Genomic DNA, 18712 nt, shown 5'->3' with positions numbered 1-18712 from the left:
TCAAATAGATAAACTATACTTAACTCTTTACTTTTATACTTCCTATATTTTATGTAAAGATATGCCGAGATAACATACATCATCATTTACAAATTATAATCAAATTATATATTTTTCTTCAAAAGATAATCGAAGTGAAAAATTAAGATCTAAAAAGAAAAATATGAAAAGTTTTATGTTATGTGGGATAGATATAAATAGAGAGAATTTGTGGAGGAGGAGGAGGGAGGTGAGTGAAAAGCTGGGAAGTTCCATTGTTTGGACCAGTCGAAGTTGTGTGAATTATTTTTCAAAATAAAGAGGTCCCACGTTCTGCAATTTGCAGAAGAACAACGTAGAAATGAATGACACCAACACTGTTTTTGGCATGTGATCTTCTCTGCCACTTCCCTGTAGTAAAACAATAATATTTATTTTTAACTCATACAATTTTTGTTAGGAAAAGAAAGTGTAAAATGGAAGAAATTAGGGTTGAAAGGGTAAAAAAGTTAAGGAGGTTGGGAAATTGCAGTAGTGGGTGCAGCTATGCTCTTTTGACATTTTGATATATTTGAAAGTGTTTTTGAGACACAAAAACGAAGGAATATTCGTCTCCTTGTTGGTTTGGACCATACAAATATAATACACTTCTGCTCTGCGGTGCTGTTCCAATGGGGGTGGGCCCCACCTCTACTCTCTAGTCCGTGTCTCCACGTGACATGCCTTTACCTTCACTTTCTTTTACTGTGTCTTGTATCGTATTCTGGCAGCATGCTCTCTTTTCTTCCCACAAATCCCCTTTTCTTTTTTTTTTCATTTTAATTAATTAACCTAAAATAATATTCATTTAACTTTAACTACCTAATTTATTGGAAGTTAAAATTAAAAAATATCCTTTTGTTTCTCCATCACTGTCCTTTTGTTCTGTCAGATTGGTCGCCCAACCAACCGTTAAAAATCGAAATTCAAATAATGTCTCCATGTTTTCACATCCCTCAACTCAACTATTACTGTTTTCATTTTTATTACTTTTCTTTCCCACCAATTATGTTAATTAATTACTCAGTGAAAAAAAATAATGATATAAAGTTTTTGTTCTTGTTTGAAATTTCTTGTTATGATCATTTTACTCTTACCTTATAAGTTAACAAAAAGCGTAGACATAAATAATCTCTACCTTCAGCTCATAAATGAGACAATAAGTCTTTTAAATGTAATGTTATAATAAAGAGCTGCATGTAAACCAAAGCATGAGAATATTAACCTTATAAAAAATATTTATGACATTACATATAATATGAGGTGGAAACAAGAAGATATTTTATGTGAGCACATTTCTTCTATTTTATATATATTTTAATATTAGTCAAAAATTTATATGATTGATGCTAATCTAAGAACAGACTTTATTGAAAGCGAAATAAAAGTTTATACTTAACGAGTTTCGCATAAATTTAAAGTCATAAGAAACGAGAAATAACGTGTCGCGAGAGTAAAATTCTTAAAACATCAATAAAGAGTTTTTATCTCGTTTATCATCAAAATAAAAAATAAAAAATTGAAGACAGTCGAACAAGTATTTTGTGTGTTTTTTATATATAAATAAATATTTAAAGAAAACAACACATGTACAAAATATTTAATTATTTTTCAAAGAAAAGAAGCTTAACTTTATACAAAGGGAGACCAAATATAATGTTGTTTTGTAACTGCATATTTTCTGTGTGTGTTGAAAGGTACATGTTTGCTTGCTTATTTTTTTTAATGCATGATTTGAATAGTACATAACTAGACATTGATGGAAAATCTGTTAACAAATAAAGACACTTGTAGGTGGCTAAACTCACTTAATATAAAATTATACATTGACCAAATAATATATTAATATTTTCAGCAATCGTGTACGTAGAAGAAACAAATAGATTTTGAATTGTATTAGAAGAGAGAATTAAGAAAATAAAATACAAGTTGTTTTCATAGGAGAGACAAGAGAAAAGATGTCCCTGCAAAGAAACTATTAAACTATAATAACAATGCAAATATTTTCAACTTTGTCATACTGCTAAACTCCACATTCCCACTCTAATTAAAGAAGAGTTAAGAAAGTTTAAAAGAGTAGGAAAGAAAGATGAATTTGGTAGGGTGTGAAGTGTTTGGCATGTAATGTAATATTGCAATAATAATCACTTGTCCCCCTAATATATACATGTCTCTCACGGTATTTATGTGTATTTAATACGTGTGTAATTGCAAGAAGACGTGTCGTGTTGTAATTAGTTTAAGCCAGAAAATTCTATTCTATACATGTATGAATCGTGGCTGGCATGAGTTCATCAATTCTTTTTTCAACTCAACAAGAACAAGAACATGTCTTTTTGTACACTTGTAATCCTCCATTCATTTCCTGCTTCCAACATCAGAAGAAATGAATAACGCTGTTTGGTTTATTACGATCTCATCGGATATATTTACATGTGTCGCTCACAAAGTCGAATGTGGTCCGGGGCATAGTGGAGGAGGAGAAATTAATATTTGAAGATCGCGCACGTATCTATATCTACGAGTTGTGAAATAATTTGAGAAATAAAATAATAATAATAGTAAAGTATATTAAATATCTTTGTGTGAGATGGTTAAAAATAGAAAAAGGTTGCGTAATAAAAAAGGAAATACAAGAGTTGAACTGTGTGCTGACGAGTATACACAATTGTATGTGTGTGTGTTCATATATTCTTCATGGACTTTCTTGAACTTGACCTGGTTTTATCTGGCTTTTGACTAGAGAGTTTGTGGACTAAATCAAATGAGGTAAAATTATAAAAGGGAAGAAATTTTAGAAAAGCAAGAGAGAATTTTAAAGGGATATTCTATTAGTGGGGGTTTCCTAGTTTGAACGAGAAAATGAAATGATTTTAGAAAAGGATTAAATTATAATAATAATAAAAAGAGGGTTTGGGTGATTTGGATATGGTAAGAAGAAAGAAAGAAGTTGAGTGGTTAACGCAAAATGGATAAAGAGAAAATGGTAGATGGAAAGAGGGTTTAGATTGCGATATGAAAAAAATGCATAAATGCAATGGGCATTAAGATGGATGGGATAAGAGAAAGATGAGAAAGACGCAAATGGGGCGACAACTGCTGTTCAGTCTTCACAGTTGTGTGGTGCCCTACCGTCCTGCCGCATCAAACTTCTTATCACCATTCTAAAATAGATAATAATAAAAAAAATTAAATAAAACAGCTAAATAATACCACTGCCAATTTATTTATTATTTAATTCAATGGTTAAAAAAAAGAAAAAAAAGCAAACTATGGTTAAGTTGCGCGGGTGGTGTTAAATGCGCCCTCATTGCAAATGCATATCGCTGCCCGTTCACAGCAAGACAACGCCATTTCCCAATAAAAACAGTGCAACTTTCCCGCCACCGTCAAGACAAACGGTGTTAGATGCCTCGTCCAATAACCCGTCCGCGTGTGTTAACGCCGTTAGAACAGACGTCTTTCACTGTCCCAGGAGCCGCCAAGGAGATCGCGCTGCCCTGCCAGGGAAAACACTCCCACCGGGTGTAGCCGGTTCCCAACGGGGCTCAACCGGTAAAAGCCGGTTGTTTAGAGTGGTTAAGAATTGACCGCGGTTTAAATGATTGCACGCTGTTTTGACCACTCTGGTTAAGTCTCCCCCTCCGACACTGGTTCTGGTGCTGCAATGCGAGAGCCATTTATCAACTCAGAGAGAACAAATAAAATTAAATAAAATATAAAAAGAGAGATAGAAGGAGATAGAGAGAGAAACCAAGAAAGAGAAGAGAGATTGGTTGAAAGGGTCCTTCCAAGGTAGAGAGAGATACAGAGAGAGAGAGAGAGAGGTTTTGGGAATTGGTGTTGCTTCTTCGTGTGCGTTAATTTGCTCGCACGGTTTGAGGATTTTGTGGTTGGATTCTGCAACAGTGAAGAGAAGCGGAGGCTCCGATCTTGCCATGTGGTGTGCGAGAGATCTGTGAGGAACTCAACGGAAAAAAAATGGCGTCGTCGGAGGTATCGATCAAGGGAAATTCGGTGAACGGTAAAGGAGAGAACAGTTCCGGTGGCTTCAACGGTGGCAACGATGTTAGGAACGCTGCAGGAGAGCTTCAGAATGCTTCTTCCTCACCATCCGCCAGAGGTAACGCGGCTTTTTTTTCCGCGAAACCGTTACTTCGTGCCTTGTGTCGTGTTTGGCGTGACGATAACATGTTTTTGGTTTCAGACGCAGAAACAGCGCTTTACCGGGAGCTATGGCACGCGTGCGCGGGTCCGCTGGTGACGGTGCCTAGAGAAGGAGAGCGCGTGTTCTATTTTCCTCAAGGACATATTGAGCAGGTAAGTGTTCTTCCACCGGTTCGGTGAGAGGGAGTTCAGATGCGGCGCTACTCGGCAGAGTTCCGCTTCTGACGCTGTCTCTCGCAAGTGGACTTGGTTTCCACAGTGAAATTTGGTGTACTTGTGTTTTCTATATTTGGTTGTGAACACGAGTGTTTGTTTTTATGGCGCACACGCACATTAGGTGGAAGCGTCGACAAATCAGGTAGCGGAACAGCATATGCCGGTTTACGATCTACCACCGAAGATCCTTTGTCGGGTCATCAACGTCATGCTCAAGGTAGCAATGGTTAATTTTTCCGGCTTTTGAACTGAGTTGGTGGATGAAGTTATAAATAACATGGTACTTATTTCCTTTTTGGCGAAAATTTTCAGGCGGAGCCAGACACAGACGAGGTGTTTGCTCAAGTAACCTTACTTCCCGAGCCAAATGTAAGTTAGTTAATTTCTTTTTAGTTTCTGGGTGTGGAGTAATTTCGCCAACGCCGTCGTCCTTATGTTTCTTTGTGGATCTGGATGATAGCAAGACGAGAATGCGGTGGAGAAGGAGGGTCCCCCGGCACCGCCTCCTCGGTTTCACGTCCATTCGTTTTGTAAAACGCTTACGGCTTCTGATACGAGTACACACGGTGGATTTTCGGTGTTGAGACGACATGCTGATGAATGCCTTCCCCCGCTGGTTGGTTTACTTTTTTTTACCATTTTACCCTTCCACGTGCTTTGTTTGTTTTGTGTGCTGAAGTTGGGGGTGTCTTCCCCTGTTTCGTGTTTGTTGGCAGGACATGTCAAAGCAGCCACCTACCCAGGAGTTGGTGGCCAAGGATCTGCACGGGAACGAGTGGCGATTCAGGCATATTTTTCGGGGTGATTATTAATTATTAACTACGGATCTTGTTTTTTAAGTTCGTGTTCTTACGTTTTTTGTGTTTTTCCCGTGACTGATGAGTGGATTTAATTTCAGGTCAACCGCGTAGACACTTGCTTCAAAGTGGTTGGAGTGTTTTTGTCAGCTCCAAGAGGCTGGTTGCTGGGGATGCGTTTATATTTCTAAGGTTTGTTAATTAATGAATAGGGTTTTAGATTCAGCTGGTTTAGTTTGCTTTCTCGGCAGACAGACTAATTTAGGAACTTTCAGGGGTGAGAATGGGGAACTTCGCGTTGGTGTTAGGCGTGCAATGAGGCAGCAGGGTAACGTTCCGTCCTCGGTTATCTCGAGCCACAGTATGCATCTTGGTGTTCTTGCAACTGCTTGGCATGCCATATTGACTGGAACCATGTTTACCGTGTATTACAAACCTAGGTTTGTACCTTGTTTCCTTGGACAGCCGCATGGACATGAATGAATATGAGTATTTTCTTTTCGTTGTTTCCGTACGCAGCATTTACAGCAATGTCCAATTTATTTACAGGACTAGTCCAGCGGAATTTATAGTTCCTTATGATCAATACATGGAGTCCCTAAAAAATAATTACACCATCGGGATGCGCTTCAAAATGAGGTTTGAAGGTGAAGAGGCTCCCGAGCAAAGGTATGAATGTATCACTTTTTTGTTTTCCTGATTAAATTGTAATTGTCTATGTAACTTATCAGTGCTGTATTATTATTGAACATATATTTGTAACGAAAGAAATTACCGGACTTGAAATGACTACTTTGTAGATTTACCGGTACCATTGTGGGAATTGAAGATGCTGATCCAAAAAGGTGGCCTAACTCCAAATGGAGAAGTCTTAAGGTTGTATTTCGGCTGTCATTGTCACTATGCTATCTCTGTTTAGTTGGACATGTTATAATGGAGTTTTCTTCATGTGATGGTTTTCCAGGTGAGGTGGGATGAAACTTCTAACGTACGTCGTCCCGAGAGAGTTTCCCAATGGAAAATAGAGCCCGCTCTCGCTCCTCCTGCTCTTAATCCTTTACCAATGCCCAGGCCTAAAAGGCCTCGATCTAATGTGGTTCCATCATCCCCTGATTCCTCTGTTCTTACCCGTGAAGGTACAGACAAGTCACTTTTGATATTTGATATATACAAGATTTTAATCTTTGCTATACATTTGAGTTTGTAAAGCCTGATATTTGTTGGTGATTAACAGCATCATCCAAAGTGAGTGTAGACCCTTTGCCAGCAAGTGGATTTCAAAGGGTCTTGCAAGGTCAAGAATTATCGACCTTGAGAGTAAATTTTGCCGAAAGCAACGAATCTGATACGGCAGAGAAGTCTGCATGGTCATCTGCTGCAGACGATGAAAAGATTGATGTTGTTTCCACCTCTAGAAGGTATGGATCAGAGAGCTGGATGTCAATGGGAAGGCATGAACCAACATATCCAGATCTGCTTTCTGGCTTTGGGGTTCATGGAGATCAGGCTTCCCATCCATCATTGGTTGATCAAAATGGTCCTGTAGCTAACCTTAGTAGAAAACATTTTTTCGACCGCGAAGGCAAACATAATATTCTCAGTCCATGGCCTGTAGTGCCATCTAGTCTATCACTCAATCTCTTGGACTCTAATACAAAAGGCTCTGCTCATGTTGGTGATACAACTTCTCAAGTTCGAGGGAGATTTGGCAGTGCATTTGGTGACTATACTGTGCTTCATGGACACAAAGTTGATCATTCACATGGAAACTTTTTGATGCCACCACCACTGTCAACTCAATATGAGAGTCCTCGTTCTAGAGAACTGTTACCCAAACCAATATCAGGAAAACCTTCCGAGGTATCAAAACCGAAGGACAGTGACTGTAAGTTATTTGGCATCTCACTTCTTAGTAGCCCCATTGCTCTGGACCCTTCTGTGTCACAAAGGAATGTTGCAATCGAGCCACTTGGTCACATGCATACTACACATCAACACCGCACATATGACAATGACCCGAAGTCTGAGAATTCAAGGGGATTGAAACCGGCTGATGGTGTGCTGATTGACGACCATGAAAAGCCTACGCAAACTTCTCAGCCACATCTGAAAGATGTTCAACCCAAATCTAATAGTGGTTCTGCCAGAAGTTGCACTAAAGTAAGCCCCCCTTTCTGATTTCTGTTTAACTTGTGAGCATAAAAAAATTTTGCAGGAAAAGTTTAATCAAATACTTTTTTTTTTTTTTAATTTTAGGTTCACAAGAAAGGGATTGCACTTGGTAGGTCGGTGGACCTCACAAAATTCAGTGCATATGATGAATTAATTGCTGAATTGGATGAATTATTTGAATTCGGAGGTGAATTAACCTCTCCTCAAAAAGATTGGCTTATTGTCTACACTGATAATGAGGGCGATATGATGCTTGTTGGTGATGATCCGTGGCAGTAAGAATCTCTAAATGCACTCCTTTTTGGTTTATTCTATGCTGGTCTATTTTTTTTTTCTTGAAAATGACGCGTCATGCTGCATAATTATTTAAATCAGGGAATTTGTTGCTATGGTGCGAAAAATTTATATCTATCCCAAAGAGGAGATTCAGAAAATGAGCCCGGGTACCTTAAGTTCAAAGAACGAAGACAATCAATCGGGTAGTGAAGGTGCAGACGGTCAACAAGAAAATAAATGTCAGCTGAATCATTCAGCTTCGGAGGCCTGATAATTCGTATAGATTTTGATTTCCATAGCTTCCAGGTAACGAACTTCATAATTGATCGTGTTCCCCATATGTGAATTTTGAATCCAGTTTACTAGAAGAATCTGACGGTATAAAATGTGTTGTCTTGATACAGATTCCGAACTGGAGTGAGTGGAAAGTAGTAGGTGACTGTCATAAAGCCATCCCCAGTTGGAGAATATGACCTGAAGAAGAAAATTCTAATTCTGGATCTGACTGTTTTATAAAGTGACTGCATGTGTTTGGAATCAGAATATGGATGGCATGGAGGAGTATCCATCCAATTTTGGACCTCGTCGTTGAAGTAGTAGTATTAGTATATATGCCTTCCCTGTTAGAAACTCCTAGTATAGTAGTATGTAATTTCCTACCCTGTACATAGTTTTACTCTCTGCTTCCTTAGAACCCGAACTCATTAATGTAATTAAGTTCTTCATATACAAGGGCGGTGATCTGATTTTAAATATGATTGTCTCTTATTTTAGTGGGGTAGTTTGTGGCAGTATTGTGAACTCTTGGAAAATCACTGGATATTTAAATATTGATTGATATGCTTTTGGGGATGTATAATTTCATTTTGCCTCAAAGTCTTAGTTTGTTTTTGAGCTTGGTGTTTGGCGAGTGCGGCCATTACCGTCATGTCACGGACGGTGTGGATCGAAGCCGAAGTCATGTCAAGAGAGAAGAAAGTGGACACTTGGGTCTGGAAATCTTTGATGAGGGATTTGAAAATTCTGTAGTGAAATGTATTTGTGGTTATTTGTGACGGCACTGCTACTTGTGCTGTGGTCCTATCTGGGATATGTGTAACGTGGTTACGTGATAAAACTTCATTCCTTGAAAGCACCATCGCTGAATATCCAATAATAATTTTTCAAAATTATAAAATTGGTTGTACTTTTCTGAACAAGAAACATACTCTGTATGCCCACGTTGTGGACCTCATTATTTTCCGTGGTTCTGTCCTTTATGTCTCATAAACATTGGCCCATGGAATTCATTATTTATCTACACTAAAAGTAGCCTACAGTGGGGACTCTGTTTCGCCAAACCTTTACTCTTTGCTTAGATGCATGAGACCCCATTAATCCGGGCCTCTTTAGAAGCCAGCATTCAATTTTCAGTTTTGTCTCTTAAAAGTTCTTTTTTTCCTCCTTAATCTTCATCTTTATCTCCTTTTCATTTTTTCAAAAAAGGAGAACTTAATTTTTGGCCAGCATGATTAATCGAAGATGAAAAAAGAGAGAAAACATTGCATTAAAGTCTCTGTCCCTAATAATTGTACAAGGAAGAAAATGAAATTGCAGAAACAATCTTGACACGAACATGAATTTTCAGAATGTCCCTACACCGACTGAAGACCATCATAAGATTTCGTTTCAACTTCAACAATAAAAAAGGTCCCAAATTTAGCAGTGCTTTTAATTAGTAAATAAGTTTTCTCCTAGTTCAACTGAGCAAAAAGTTAGACAAGTGTATAAAGTACACTTGAAGTTTGAACATCAAAAAAACATTAGGATTGCTAAATTGACCATTTGGAAAGGTAGTAGTGCCTGTAGTTTGTTTCTTCCCACTAGATCATGCCATGGAAGCCAGCTGAATCTAATAGAACTGCTTTGATTTGCTCTGGATGCACATCTTGACCACCTTCGTTACATAGCTGATTGAGAGAAAAAAAAAACATCAATTCATAAAAGTCATGGTTTTTAATTCCTAGGTATCATCTCAATACAAATTACAACCTTAATTGCAAAGCAAGGAATGTTCCTCTCGGAAGAAGAAAGTCCATTTTTAACATTAACCAACACTTCTGTCTTCAAGAATATTATATCAACCATAATTTATGATAATAGTATAAAAAACTTTGATATGAATAGAGTGAGTGCATTTGTAATGATGCACATGGTTTTGATTTTACAAGGATTAAAGAATAGAAAAAGGTTGACCTGAGCTCGGAGAATATCCATGGCAAATCCATTGAAATAGGTGATGACTGCTTGGTGGATGTCTATGCCGAGGTTGTCGAGAGCCCTCATGGTAGACAGCAAGAGACCAGGTTTCCTCTCACAACACATCTGAATCTTTACACCTCCTTCACTCAACCCAACCTCAACCTATTTTTCCCGCCAAAACTTTTCTATTACTTTTCATCATCATAAATCTTTATCTCAAATAATACTAATCAATCATGTCAAATGCTAATTATTACCCCTATCTATTTGTTAAGGAATAAACTTTGACTTTTAATATATTATATGGTTTCATACTTCATTATTTTTTTACTCATTAACAAGTACAAAGAAATTCATAAAAAGGCTTGGCTTTTTTGAATTTGGCTTAAGAGTAACATTACTCAATCCTCAACTTTTTTTCGTTCCTAATTAAAAAAGTGATACTTTAGTAAAGATGAATCTTTTTAGTCCTTTATTTTAGTGTATACTTTTATCCTTTTACAAATCACACCGTCAGGTTTATAATTACGAATTTTACTTTAAGTATTTTAAACCACGTTCACTTAAAACTTCAAGAATATTCTAAAAATTTAAAATAAAATAAGAATACAAATTGAACCTCTAATTGAGATAACAAACAACTTCTCACGCTCTCCCTGAATCACAAGTTTCCAATTTTCATCATGGAAATCAAAAATAAAATAAATAAATTTAGATTATTGTTGTTGTTTATGTGTTGTGTTTTCAAAATATACTAATATCAATATTTTAGAATATATTAAAAACAAAATAATCTACCAAAATAAATATCTTTTGAAGACATGATACTGTGAACTCTACTTTCAGTTTCTTCTTTAAGACTCATACATGTTTGGGAAATTCCCAACTTCATAAGTTTTGGGATAAAATTCAAACTCTTAAAACAAACATACTCTATCAGGTTCTCTAATTTATTTTAAGATCGAAGAATATAAAAGGAAATGAGAAAGATACTCCTTTTAATGCAATCATGCACTTCCAACAAGAAGAAGCAAAAGCTAACCTCCTAATTTTTCTTTCTTGTCGTGTCATATATGATATTCTACCCAGATATAGGAAGAGAAATTAAGAAAAGTATGTGGGTTGAAGCATATATATGGGAAAAAGAAGAAGTTCCAGAAAAGGGCAAGCAAAGGAATACATTACCGTCACAGGTTGGCCATTAGGGCTTGGTAATGAACTGAGACAAAGTTCTTCTTGCATACGTGTTGCTAATTTGGGTGTCAATGGATGAAGAAAGCTCGAAGTCAATGAAGAAGAAGCTGGTGTTGTTGTTGTTGACTCCAATTCATTGTGAAGATCACCAATCCTTTGCAGAAGTTCCTTCAAATACTCCACAGCATCCCCCAGTATTGAAGCTCTGTCCATCTTAGTTTTAAACCAAACTTATCAAACACTTTCACAAATCATTATGTATTTTTCCATTTATTTGTGAATGTTATCATAACATGATTGAGTAACCCTAGTTCCTGAGAAAAAAGTAACAATGAAGTTTGGTGTTAAAGAAAATTTAGTCTTACTTTGCTGATATTGGGAACAACTGATCTCAGCATATAGAGTCTGTCATTGAGCTTCTTCCTCCGGCGGCGTTCAGCCATCAAATTCTTCGCAGGTATACCTGTCTTCTTCTTGCCCTTTTCATCCACGCCACCGGTGACGGTGCTGTTCGCATTCGAGCTGTTTCCGCCGTTCCTTCCACTCTCTTCCACCTCACCACTCTCATCAGAATCAAAGTTCAACCCGGACCCTTCAACACCTTCTCCATTATTACACATCTTCCTCTTGCTACCATCGCTATTCCCTTTACTCTTGCCTCTGCAGTTATCTTCCATGCTTTTCCTGAGTGCTGCTCGCTTCTGAAAAAGTGTTGGTTGTACACCCGACGGAGGGAACGATTCAAGGGGTTTCAGTATGTTGGACGTGCTCAGAAACAAGGCCTTCGAACCCTCGACATTATCAGAGTCTCCAATATTCTTGAATCCCGAAAATCCAACACCATCTTGTTGGGGAGGCATTGCTAAATTTGGAAGGGCCAACTGGTTATTACCATTTGAGCTGAAGAAGACACCACCGTGATGAACCTTGTTCAAAGCTTGAGGGTCAAGAAATCCCACATCGGAAGCCGCGCGAGAGGCATGCTCGAACGGGTAAAAGTAGGGTTTGGGGGTGAGAAAGTTGTGCCCTTGAGCTACGTCAATGGTAGTGGAAGAAGAGAAAGTGTGTAATGGTTGGTGTTGAGCGAAGTTGGTGGAGAAAGCCATGTCTGTAATATGTGAGTGGTTGTGGGTGGCGTTGTTTGGCACGTGCCATTCTTGATGGATGTCGGAGATGGGTTTGTAGGCACACAGTGAGAAGCAGCTTAACTCGTTGGCGTTTGGGTTTGACCATGAAGCAGAGTTTTGTTCTTCTGTGTCTTGCATCCAACCAGACATCATTTGGTGTTGTTTTCTTTTGTTTTGACAGATGATGGCTTGTGTTTTGTTTGAAGAAGAGAACAAAGGAATAAGAGAGAAGCTGTTGATAGAGTTTGGTGAAGTGAGAAAGAGAAGCTATACGTGTATCATTTCTCTTCTCAAATAAACACAATACATAAGAAACATAAAATTTGTTTAGTATTTAACATAAAGCAATCCGAGGAAGAAGACTAAAATTGCAGAAATCATTCCAGTGTACGTAACTTTTCAATTCGAAAATCTGTTGTTAATATTATAAAAGCTGTCGTGTCTTTGTTTTATACATATTATTCTGAGTACGAGAAGATTGTAGAAAAGAGAGGGAAATGGAATATGGTGAAAGTAATGTATGAACATCATATGTGTCTTGTGAAGCCTTTAATTCATCTCAATCTAACCCTATCCTTATCTATTATAAGTTATTATAACCCCGTCAATATCATTCTATTCTTTTTTATTTTCATTCAAAATTTATTCAACACGATTTAATAAACCAACTACTTCTGTTTATAGCCCTTAAAAGAACCATTTAATTAGTTTCTTCTTCTTCTTATATTGTACAAAAAAATTGTTACTTCATCATAAAAGGTTATTTCTTAAAGTGAATTTCTATCGGATCAAAATAATAAAAATGTGTAGTTTTTGAAGTTTATTTATTATTACGAGTGATATGGACCACATAGCACAATTTTTAATGCAATAAAACTTAAATGAGTTATTTTTATCCTAGAATTTTCTTAAAATAAAATAACTTAAATAAACTTTTGTTTTTTTAACTATTTTTGTTTTTTTATAGAATGAATCTAAAGTTAATTTTAATTCTACTAAAGTATTTGATTGTTTGAGTATGGTTGGAAAGTGAAAGTATAGTTGAAGAGTGATGATGGATAGAGGGAAATGATGTAACCCTAAGTATGAGGACCCAGTGAGGGAAATTGCATGTGTGATTGAGGGACAGAATTGAATGCAATGAATAGAAAATTGAAATCATAAGATATGCAGAATAGGTTTAGAAAGCAAAGAGGGACAAGAATCTTAAATAAGTTTGAGAGAGTGAAGGGACATTGACATAGGTATGGAAAAGGAAGATACTCCTTACTTTATTGTTTCTCTACTAACCTCGTGAGTATGGGACATGCCTCTTAATTTCCCTTTTCCCTTTCTCTTGTGGGGTATTGTGGGACCTTCTTAATTTCTTAATAAAATTTTTATATAATGGAAAAACAAATTACCTATATTTTCTATTCTTACATTGTTGATATTTTAGTTGAGACTAAACCATCATTTTGTTTGTTAGAAATTGTAACAACTAATCAAATTTGTCATTTATAAATACTTTTTGAAACTCTGGATCATTTAATTATTAAACGAAATTAAAAGAAACGTCACGCAACGATAGTACAGTAGCATAGTTTTGGGGTCCTGAACACAACCCCTGCAGCCTGGGCACACCACGATGCCAACGAAAAACCAGATACAAGTCTAACAAAAAGAGTAGAGTAGTAATGCATGAAGCGATATATGGGCTATAGTCCTAAAGAAATCATGAAGAAAATAAATCCAGCCCAGATGGCTAAGCAGCGGAATCACCATTTTCTTGCTGACCACGACAACCTCGCCCATCTGCTCCCATCAATCACATTGATGATCATTGCAAGAAAGAAGAGCCACCTACAAGACAACCATACAACAAACAGGGTAAGCTAGAGCCAACAACATTTTTATCATACAATCAAATATATTTTCACATCTCAATATTCATACAACAACCAAGCATGTTATGACTTTCAATCAATACACTACGATACGACTCGACACATCCGGATACGTAAAACTTGATCGGATTCAGCGGATGCCCGCACTTGTGGTGCATACCTCTGCTCACCCCCGAGCTGCTCACCCCCGAGCTATGTGTTACAAGTGTTTCAATGAATCAATTTTCCCTCACTACAACGTTAGCCCTTAATGAGTTTTAGGCCTTCTGCTACTCTCACCACAGGAGTCAGTCCGCCCTAGGTGAGACTAACTGACTCCTTAGAGTGTCAGGATGCAACCTTACCTTGAATCCTTACCTAGTTATACAGATGGGGCACCACCATGGACTCCCACTAACAGCGGCCATGGAATTATGTCCCGACCACTGAAGCGCGACCCTGAAAGTCTCACCTAGAGACCTCAAGAAATTATGCATTGACACAGACAAACATAATCACACAGCCAAAATAATATTCACCATGCATGTATGCGTTAATTGTACCAACCTTTAAAGCCAACGCCTTTCATGTTCCAGGCCCAACTCATTTCAACTCGTCATAAACTATCCATGCATCAAGGATTCCCAAATCATGTCGTTATCATGCCTCTTTAATACCAACCATTTCATTACAATCTCATGCTAAACTCATGTAAACCCATTATTCATAATTCATGACTTGCATCACTCAATCATACTCGTTCATCTCAAACTTTTAGCACAATACTCAAAACCAAGCAAGCATTATCCATACAAAGCTAAGAAAACAATCCAACATCGCATTGCCTCGCCCAGCACCTCGCTCAGGCTGGAGGGTCTCGCTCAGGCAAGACGTTCTCGCCCAGGCGAGCCCCCTTCGCTTAGGCGAGGGCTCGAAAAAATGGAGCAGAAGCACACGCGGGATCTCACTTAGGCGAGACCCCTCTCACTTGGGCGAGATTCTCGCTCGCTCAAAAAAACACAGTAGGTCGCTTGGGCGACCCTTCGTGGCAAAATACCTAGGCGAGCCCCTGTTAACCTCGCCTAGGCGAGACATGCCCGCTTAGGTGAGTTTAACAGATATTTTCTCCTGCAGCGGACAACTTAGTAAACCAAACAAAGATCCAATCATTTTATACATCCATACAGTGCTAAAAAATGCAATCAAACACAAGACCAACACCAACGACCACAAACATCTCAGACATTTAAGAGGGTTCTAGCTTCCCTTACCTGGAAAGGGAATAAGAGGGTTTCGGCAGCCAAACGTGAGAACACAGCAGCTCAAGGAACGAACAGAGGAGCTGAAAGGATAGGGAAAACAAAAGCACGAGATGGGTTACTTGGAAACCCTAACTGAAAAAAACGAAAAGGAACAATGGAGACAAGTATGGGCTAGCAAGAGTACTTACATGGAGTAGGAAATAGCTTTGAACTAGCTTGAAGATGGCAGAAACCTAATCCTAGCATAGCTTTCTGTGAGAGGGGAAAAGAGATGACGGCTGAATCTGTGAGAATGAGAGAGTGGAAGCGTTAGGGCAACTATGGACCAGCTTTATCCTTTGGGCCAGTTCTTTGGCCCATCAGATTTTGGGGCAGCCATTTTTATTAAGAGTTATAAAAGAATAGGACCCTGCATCATCAATTAATTTTGTCATTTTGTATAATGTATACTCAAAAGATATATCAAATACACAAAAACTATTTAAAAATATGAAATATACACAATCAAACATCTATAATAAATGACAACTTTTTTATTTTTGAATTGTAAGGAATAAATTGATTAATAATTTAAAATTTTAAGAACTATATGGTCATTTTATTTATTTTAAGATTCACTTTAATTGACATCATAATTTTAAGCACTAAATTGATTGATGATAGATAACTTTAAGAACTATTTTACTAATGAACTTTAATTAGCTTTTAATTTTTGAAATTGATTTAATGGCTTCAAACCGCTTTCTAAAGAAGTTTCTTGCATTCATGTTACACAATGTAACGATGATATGGAAGACCAATTTTTTATGGACACCGATAAGTTGATATCTAACCAAATTTTACATCTATTTTGTATTTATTATTTTATTCTTCAATTTTTTTTTATATTAATACAAAAAATTCACTTTGTAATGACTAAAATATTCCTAAAATGGATCGTCAAGTGGTGCATTGGTGTTAAAGAACATATTTTTCATTTTTTATATTTCAAGGAAAATGAAATAAAATTTGTAAAAACGAAATGGAAGAAGTAAGACATCCTACGGATAAAAATGGGTGAGCTAGCTTAAGATTGGACACATATATTAGCATTGTGCGTTTTCTTTCTACACTCCATATTTTTAATGTGCACCTAGTGAGGGTTATGTTTTCTTGCACCTCCATATTTTCTTTTTTCACTCCCATACGTTTCAAAATACCAAAAATATCCCTATTGTACAATATGATAATGTTTTGCTTCAGACTCTGAAGAAGACCGAACAAGACAAAAATAATTTTGTCATTTACATTAAGGGTGTTTAAGTCATTTAAATTAGGGTATGGAGTGCAGGAAGAAAATAAGGGGTAAATAAAGAAATAGCACTTGGGTAAAAGACCAAATTATCGCATCATCCACTTTTATGTGGTTATGGATGGACTTAAAATAAAATGTTATATACAGTCTCGAAAATGTTTTTAAATTGTATAATTTAGAAATATATTTTTTATGAAAAGAGGTTTTTGAACTGTATAATTCCAAATATACTTTAAAATTGCATGCAATGCGTAATATTTTATTGATAAAATGCAAATATATATCAATACATATAGAAAGATATAAGTCTCAAATTAACAGTTTAAAAATCATTTGGTTGAAGGAAAGCTTCAAAAATATATTATAAATGAACTTGTTTATTAATATCAACCAGTACTAACTACTAATAAAATCAAACAAGTTTCTCAAAAAATAAAAAACCAGAAACTAATACAATGTCTTAGGGAATGCAAACATACTTTCATGTACTAAATCACATTAAATAAGAAAATGTTGGAATTAAAGTTTTCATTTTAATTACGACACCTGTCTTGTTTTTTACAAAGGTTTGCTCAATTAATTTAAATAATGAAGCCAATTTAATTTCAAACAAATTCTCATATTTCACTTTATTTACTCTATAAACTTCTTCTTTTCATTCTCATTCTCATTCTCATTCTCAGGGTTTTTACTTTCTTCAATTTCTTCACCCAGCGTTCGTGCCAAGCCAATTCATCAATTGGTAAGATTACGCCCTTCTCCTTCATTTTAGTTATAGTTTTTTGCCTTCAAATTACTCATTTCTGCTGCTACTGCTATTCGTGTTTTCTTCTTCTTCTTCTTGCTTATTTTGTTTGTTTTTCTTTTCTTTCTTTTACTTTTATTTATATTTTAAATCAATTCCCTTTTCTGCAAAATAAAGGGTAACCCTTACACTGGCCAATTAGACTTTGATTTTGGAGAAGTTGATCACACTTGTTATTGAGGTTTTCCACTATGACTGTGTGTTTTCTTTGCGATTCTTGTTGTAGTATAAAATTGTGGAGAATTTCGGTTGTTGTGATTGCAATTGCAGTCCAAAAACCTTGACGTTGTAGCGGAAATGGGATTTACAATGACGATCATATGCCATTGTTTCAAAACTTTGCATTTCAGGTAAAACCTTGAAAATAAATTGTGCAGTAATAATAATATGATACACCATGACAAATTCAACACCAATAATGCTTCCAAAAACTTGCCTATACACTACCACTTGGCTTCACAGGAGGTGGTTATTTGTTGTTGATATGTGTAATGATTGATACAGGTCAAATCATGACCCCATTTGGACTGTTAGAGCAAAATACATAATGTATACTTTTGGTTAGGTTAATCCCTTTGTCCAATGGAATCAGTTTCCCATATTTTAGATAATACATCCTCCTTTCTGGTCAAACAAAACTGGGAAGAGCTTGTAGTTCGTTGTATGTGTCCGTTACAATTTATCCTACAGTGCATGCCATTGTAGGATTTAATTATTTTGGTTCAATTTTCTTTCTTGGCTTTGATCGTAACTGCTATGGGGTTGGCTTTTACCAACCTTATTTTGAGATGGTATAATGAGTTCTGCACTTATAAAAAAAGTGATGAATATTATTCCAGTTGGTGAAACTCATAGAACAGTGAATATGATGTGTGCCAATTTGTCATTCTCAAAATGTATGCCAGATTGCAAGAAATGGAGTGAAAAAATTCAAAATTCCTCAGTTCAAGATGTGCTCTGCCGGTTCTGCCATATTGCCAAATTGCAAGCAATGGAGTGAACAAATTGCAAATTCCTCAGTTTAACATGTGCTTAGCCACATAATTAAGAAATTAACAACTAACAAGCTTGAAATATTAATAACTTGTTCATGCTATCCTGCTACACTACGTCAATGCACAAGGTGCAATGTCATGATGATTGTCACTGTCCAACTGCCTTTTTGTTGTTATGAATTATGTTCTCTTTCCAACCTTTTTTTTTTCTATTTGTTGCAGTTTCAATATGAGATATTCCTATCTTCATGTAATCTGTGTTGATCAGCATACAAAGACACAA

The 18712-nt window shown here is 36.6% G+C and overlaps 2 protein-coding genes across 2 annotated transcripts; one reads left to right on the top strand and one right to left on the bottom strand.

Annotated features, from left to right (window-relative positions):
* The first annotated feature begins 3679 nt into the window (after window positions 1-3679).
* LOC114179975 (auxin response factor 2B) lies at window positions 3680-8505 on the top strand. The gene is made up of 15 exons (XM_028066492.1): window positions 3680-4141; window positions 4226-4338; window positions 4523-4618; window positions 4714-4770; window positions 4862-5017; window positions 5118-5202; window positions 5300-5390; window positions 5474-5638; window positions 5748-5867; window positions 5999-6074; window positions 6163-6334; window positions 6433-7358; window positions 7455-7645; window positions 7746-7952; window positions 8051-8505. Exons 1-14 carry the CDS (start codon window positions 4000-4002, stop codon window positions 7915-7917), a joined length of 2562 nt encoding a protein of 853 aa, XP_027922293.1. The 5' UTR covers window positions 3680-3999; the 3' UTR covers window positions 7918-7952; window positions 8051-8505.
* Window positions 8331-12675, bottom strand: LOC114179976 (transcription factor ICE1-like). Its single transcript, XM_028066493.1, has 4 exons — window positions 11447-12675; window positions 11073-11294; window positions 9882-10049; window positions 8331-9595 (listed from the first exon to the last, which is right to left on the bottom strand). The coding sequence occupies exons 1-4, from the start codon at window positions 12359-12361 to the stop codon at window positions 9509-9511; spliced, it is 1392 nt and encodes a 463-aa protein (XP_027922294.1). The 5' UTR covers window positions 12362-12675; the 3' UTR covers window positions 8331-9508.
* Between the last annotated feature and the right edge of the window lie 6037 nt (window positions 12676-18712).

The sequence above is a fragment of the Vigna unguiculata genome, chromosome 3 (assembly GCF_004118075.2).
Source record: "Vigna unguiculata cultivar IT97K-499-35 chromosome 3, ASM411807v1, whole genome shotgun sequence".
Classification (NCBI taxonomy): Eukaryota; Viridiplantae; Streptophyta; class Magnoliopsida; order Fabales; family Fabaceae; genus Vigna; species Vigna unguiculata.
Note: the sequence above shows the minus strand (reverse complement) of the source record. Positions and strands in the feature narration are given on the sequence as shown.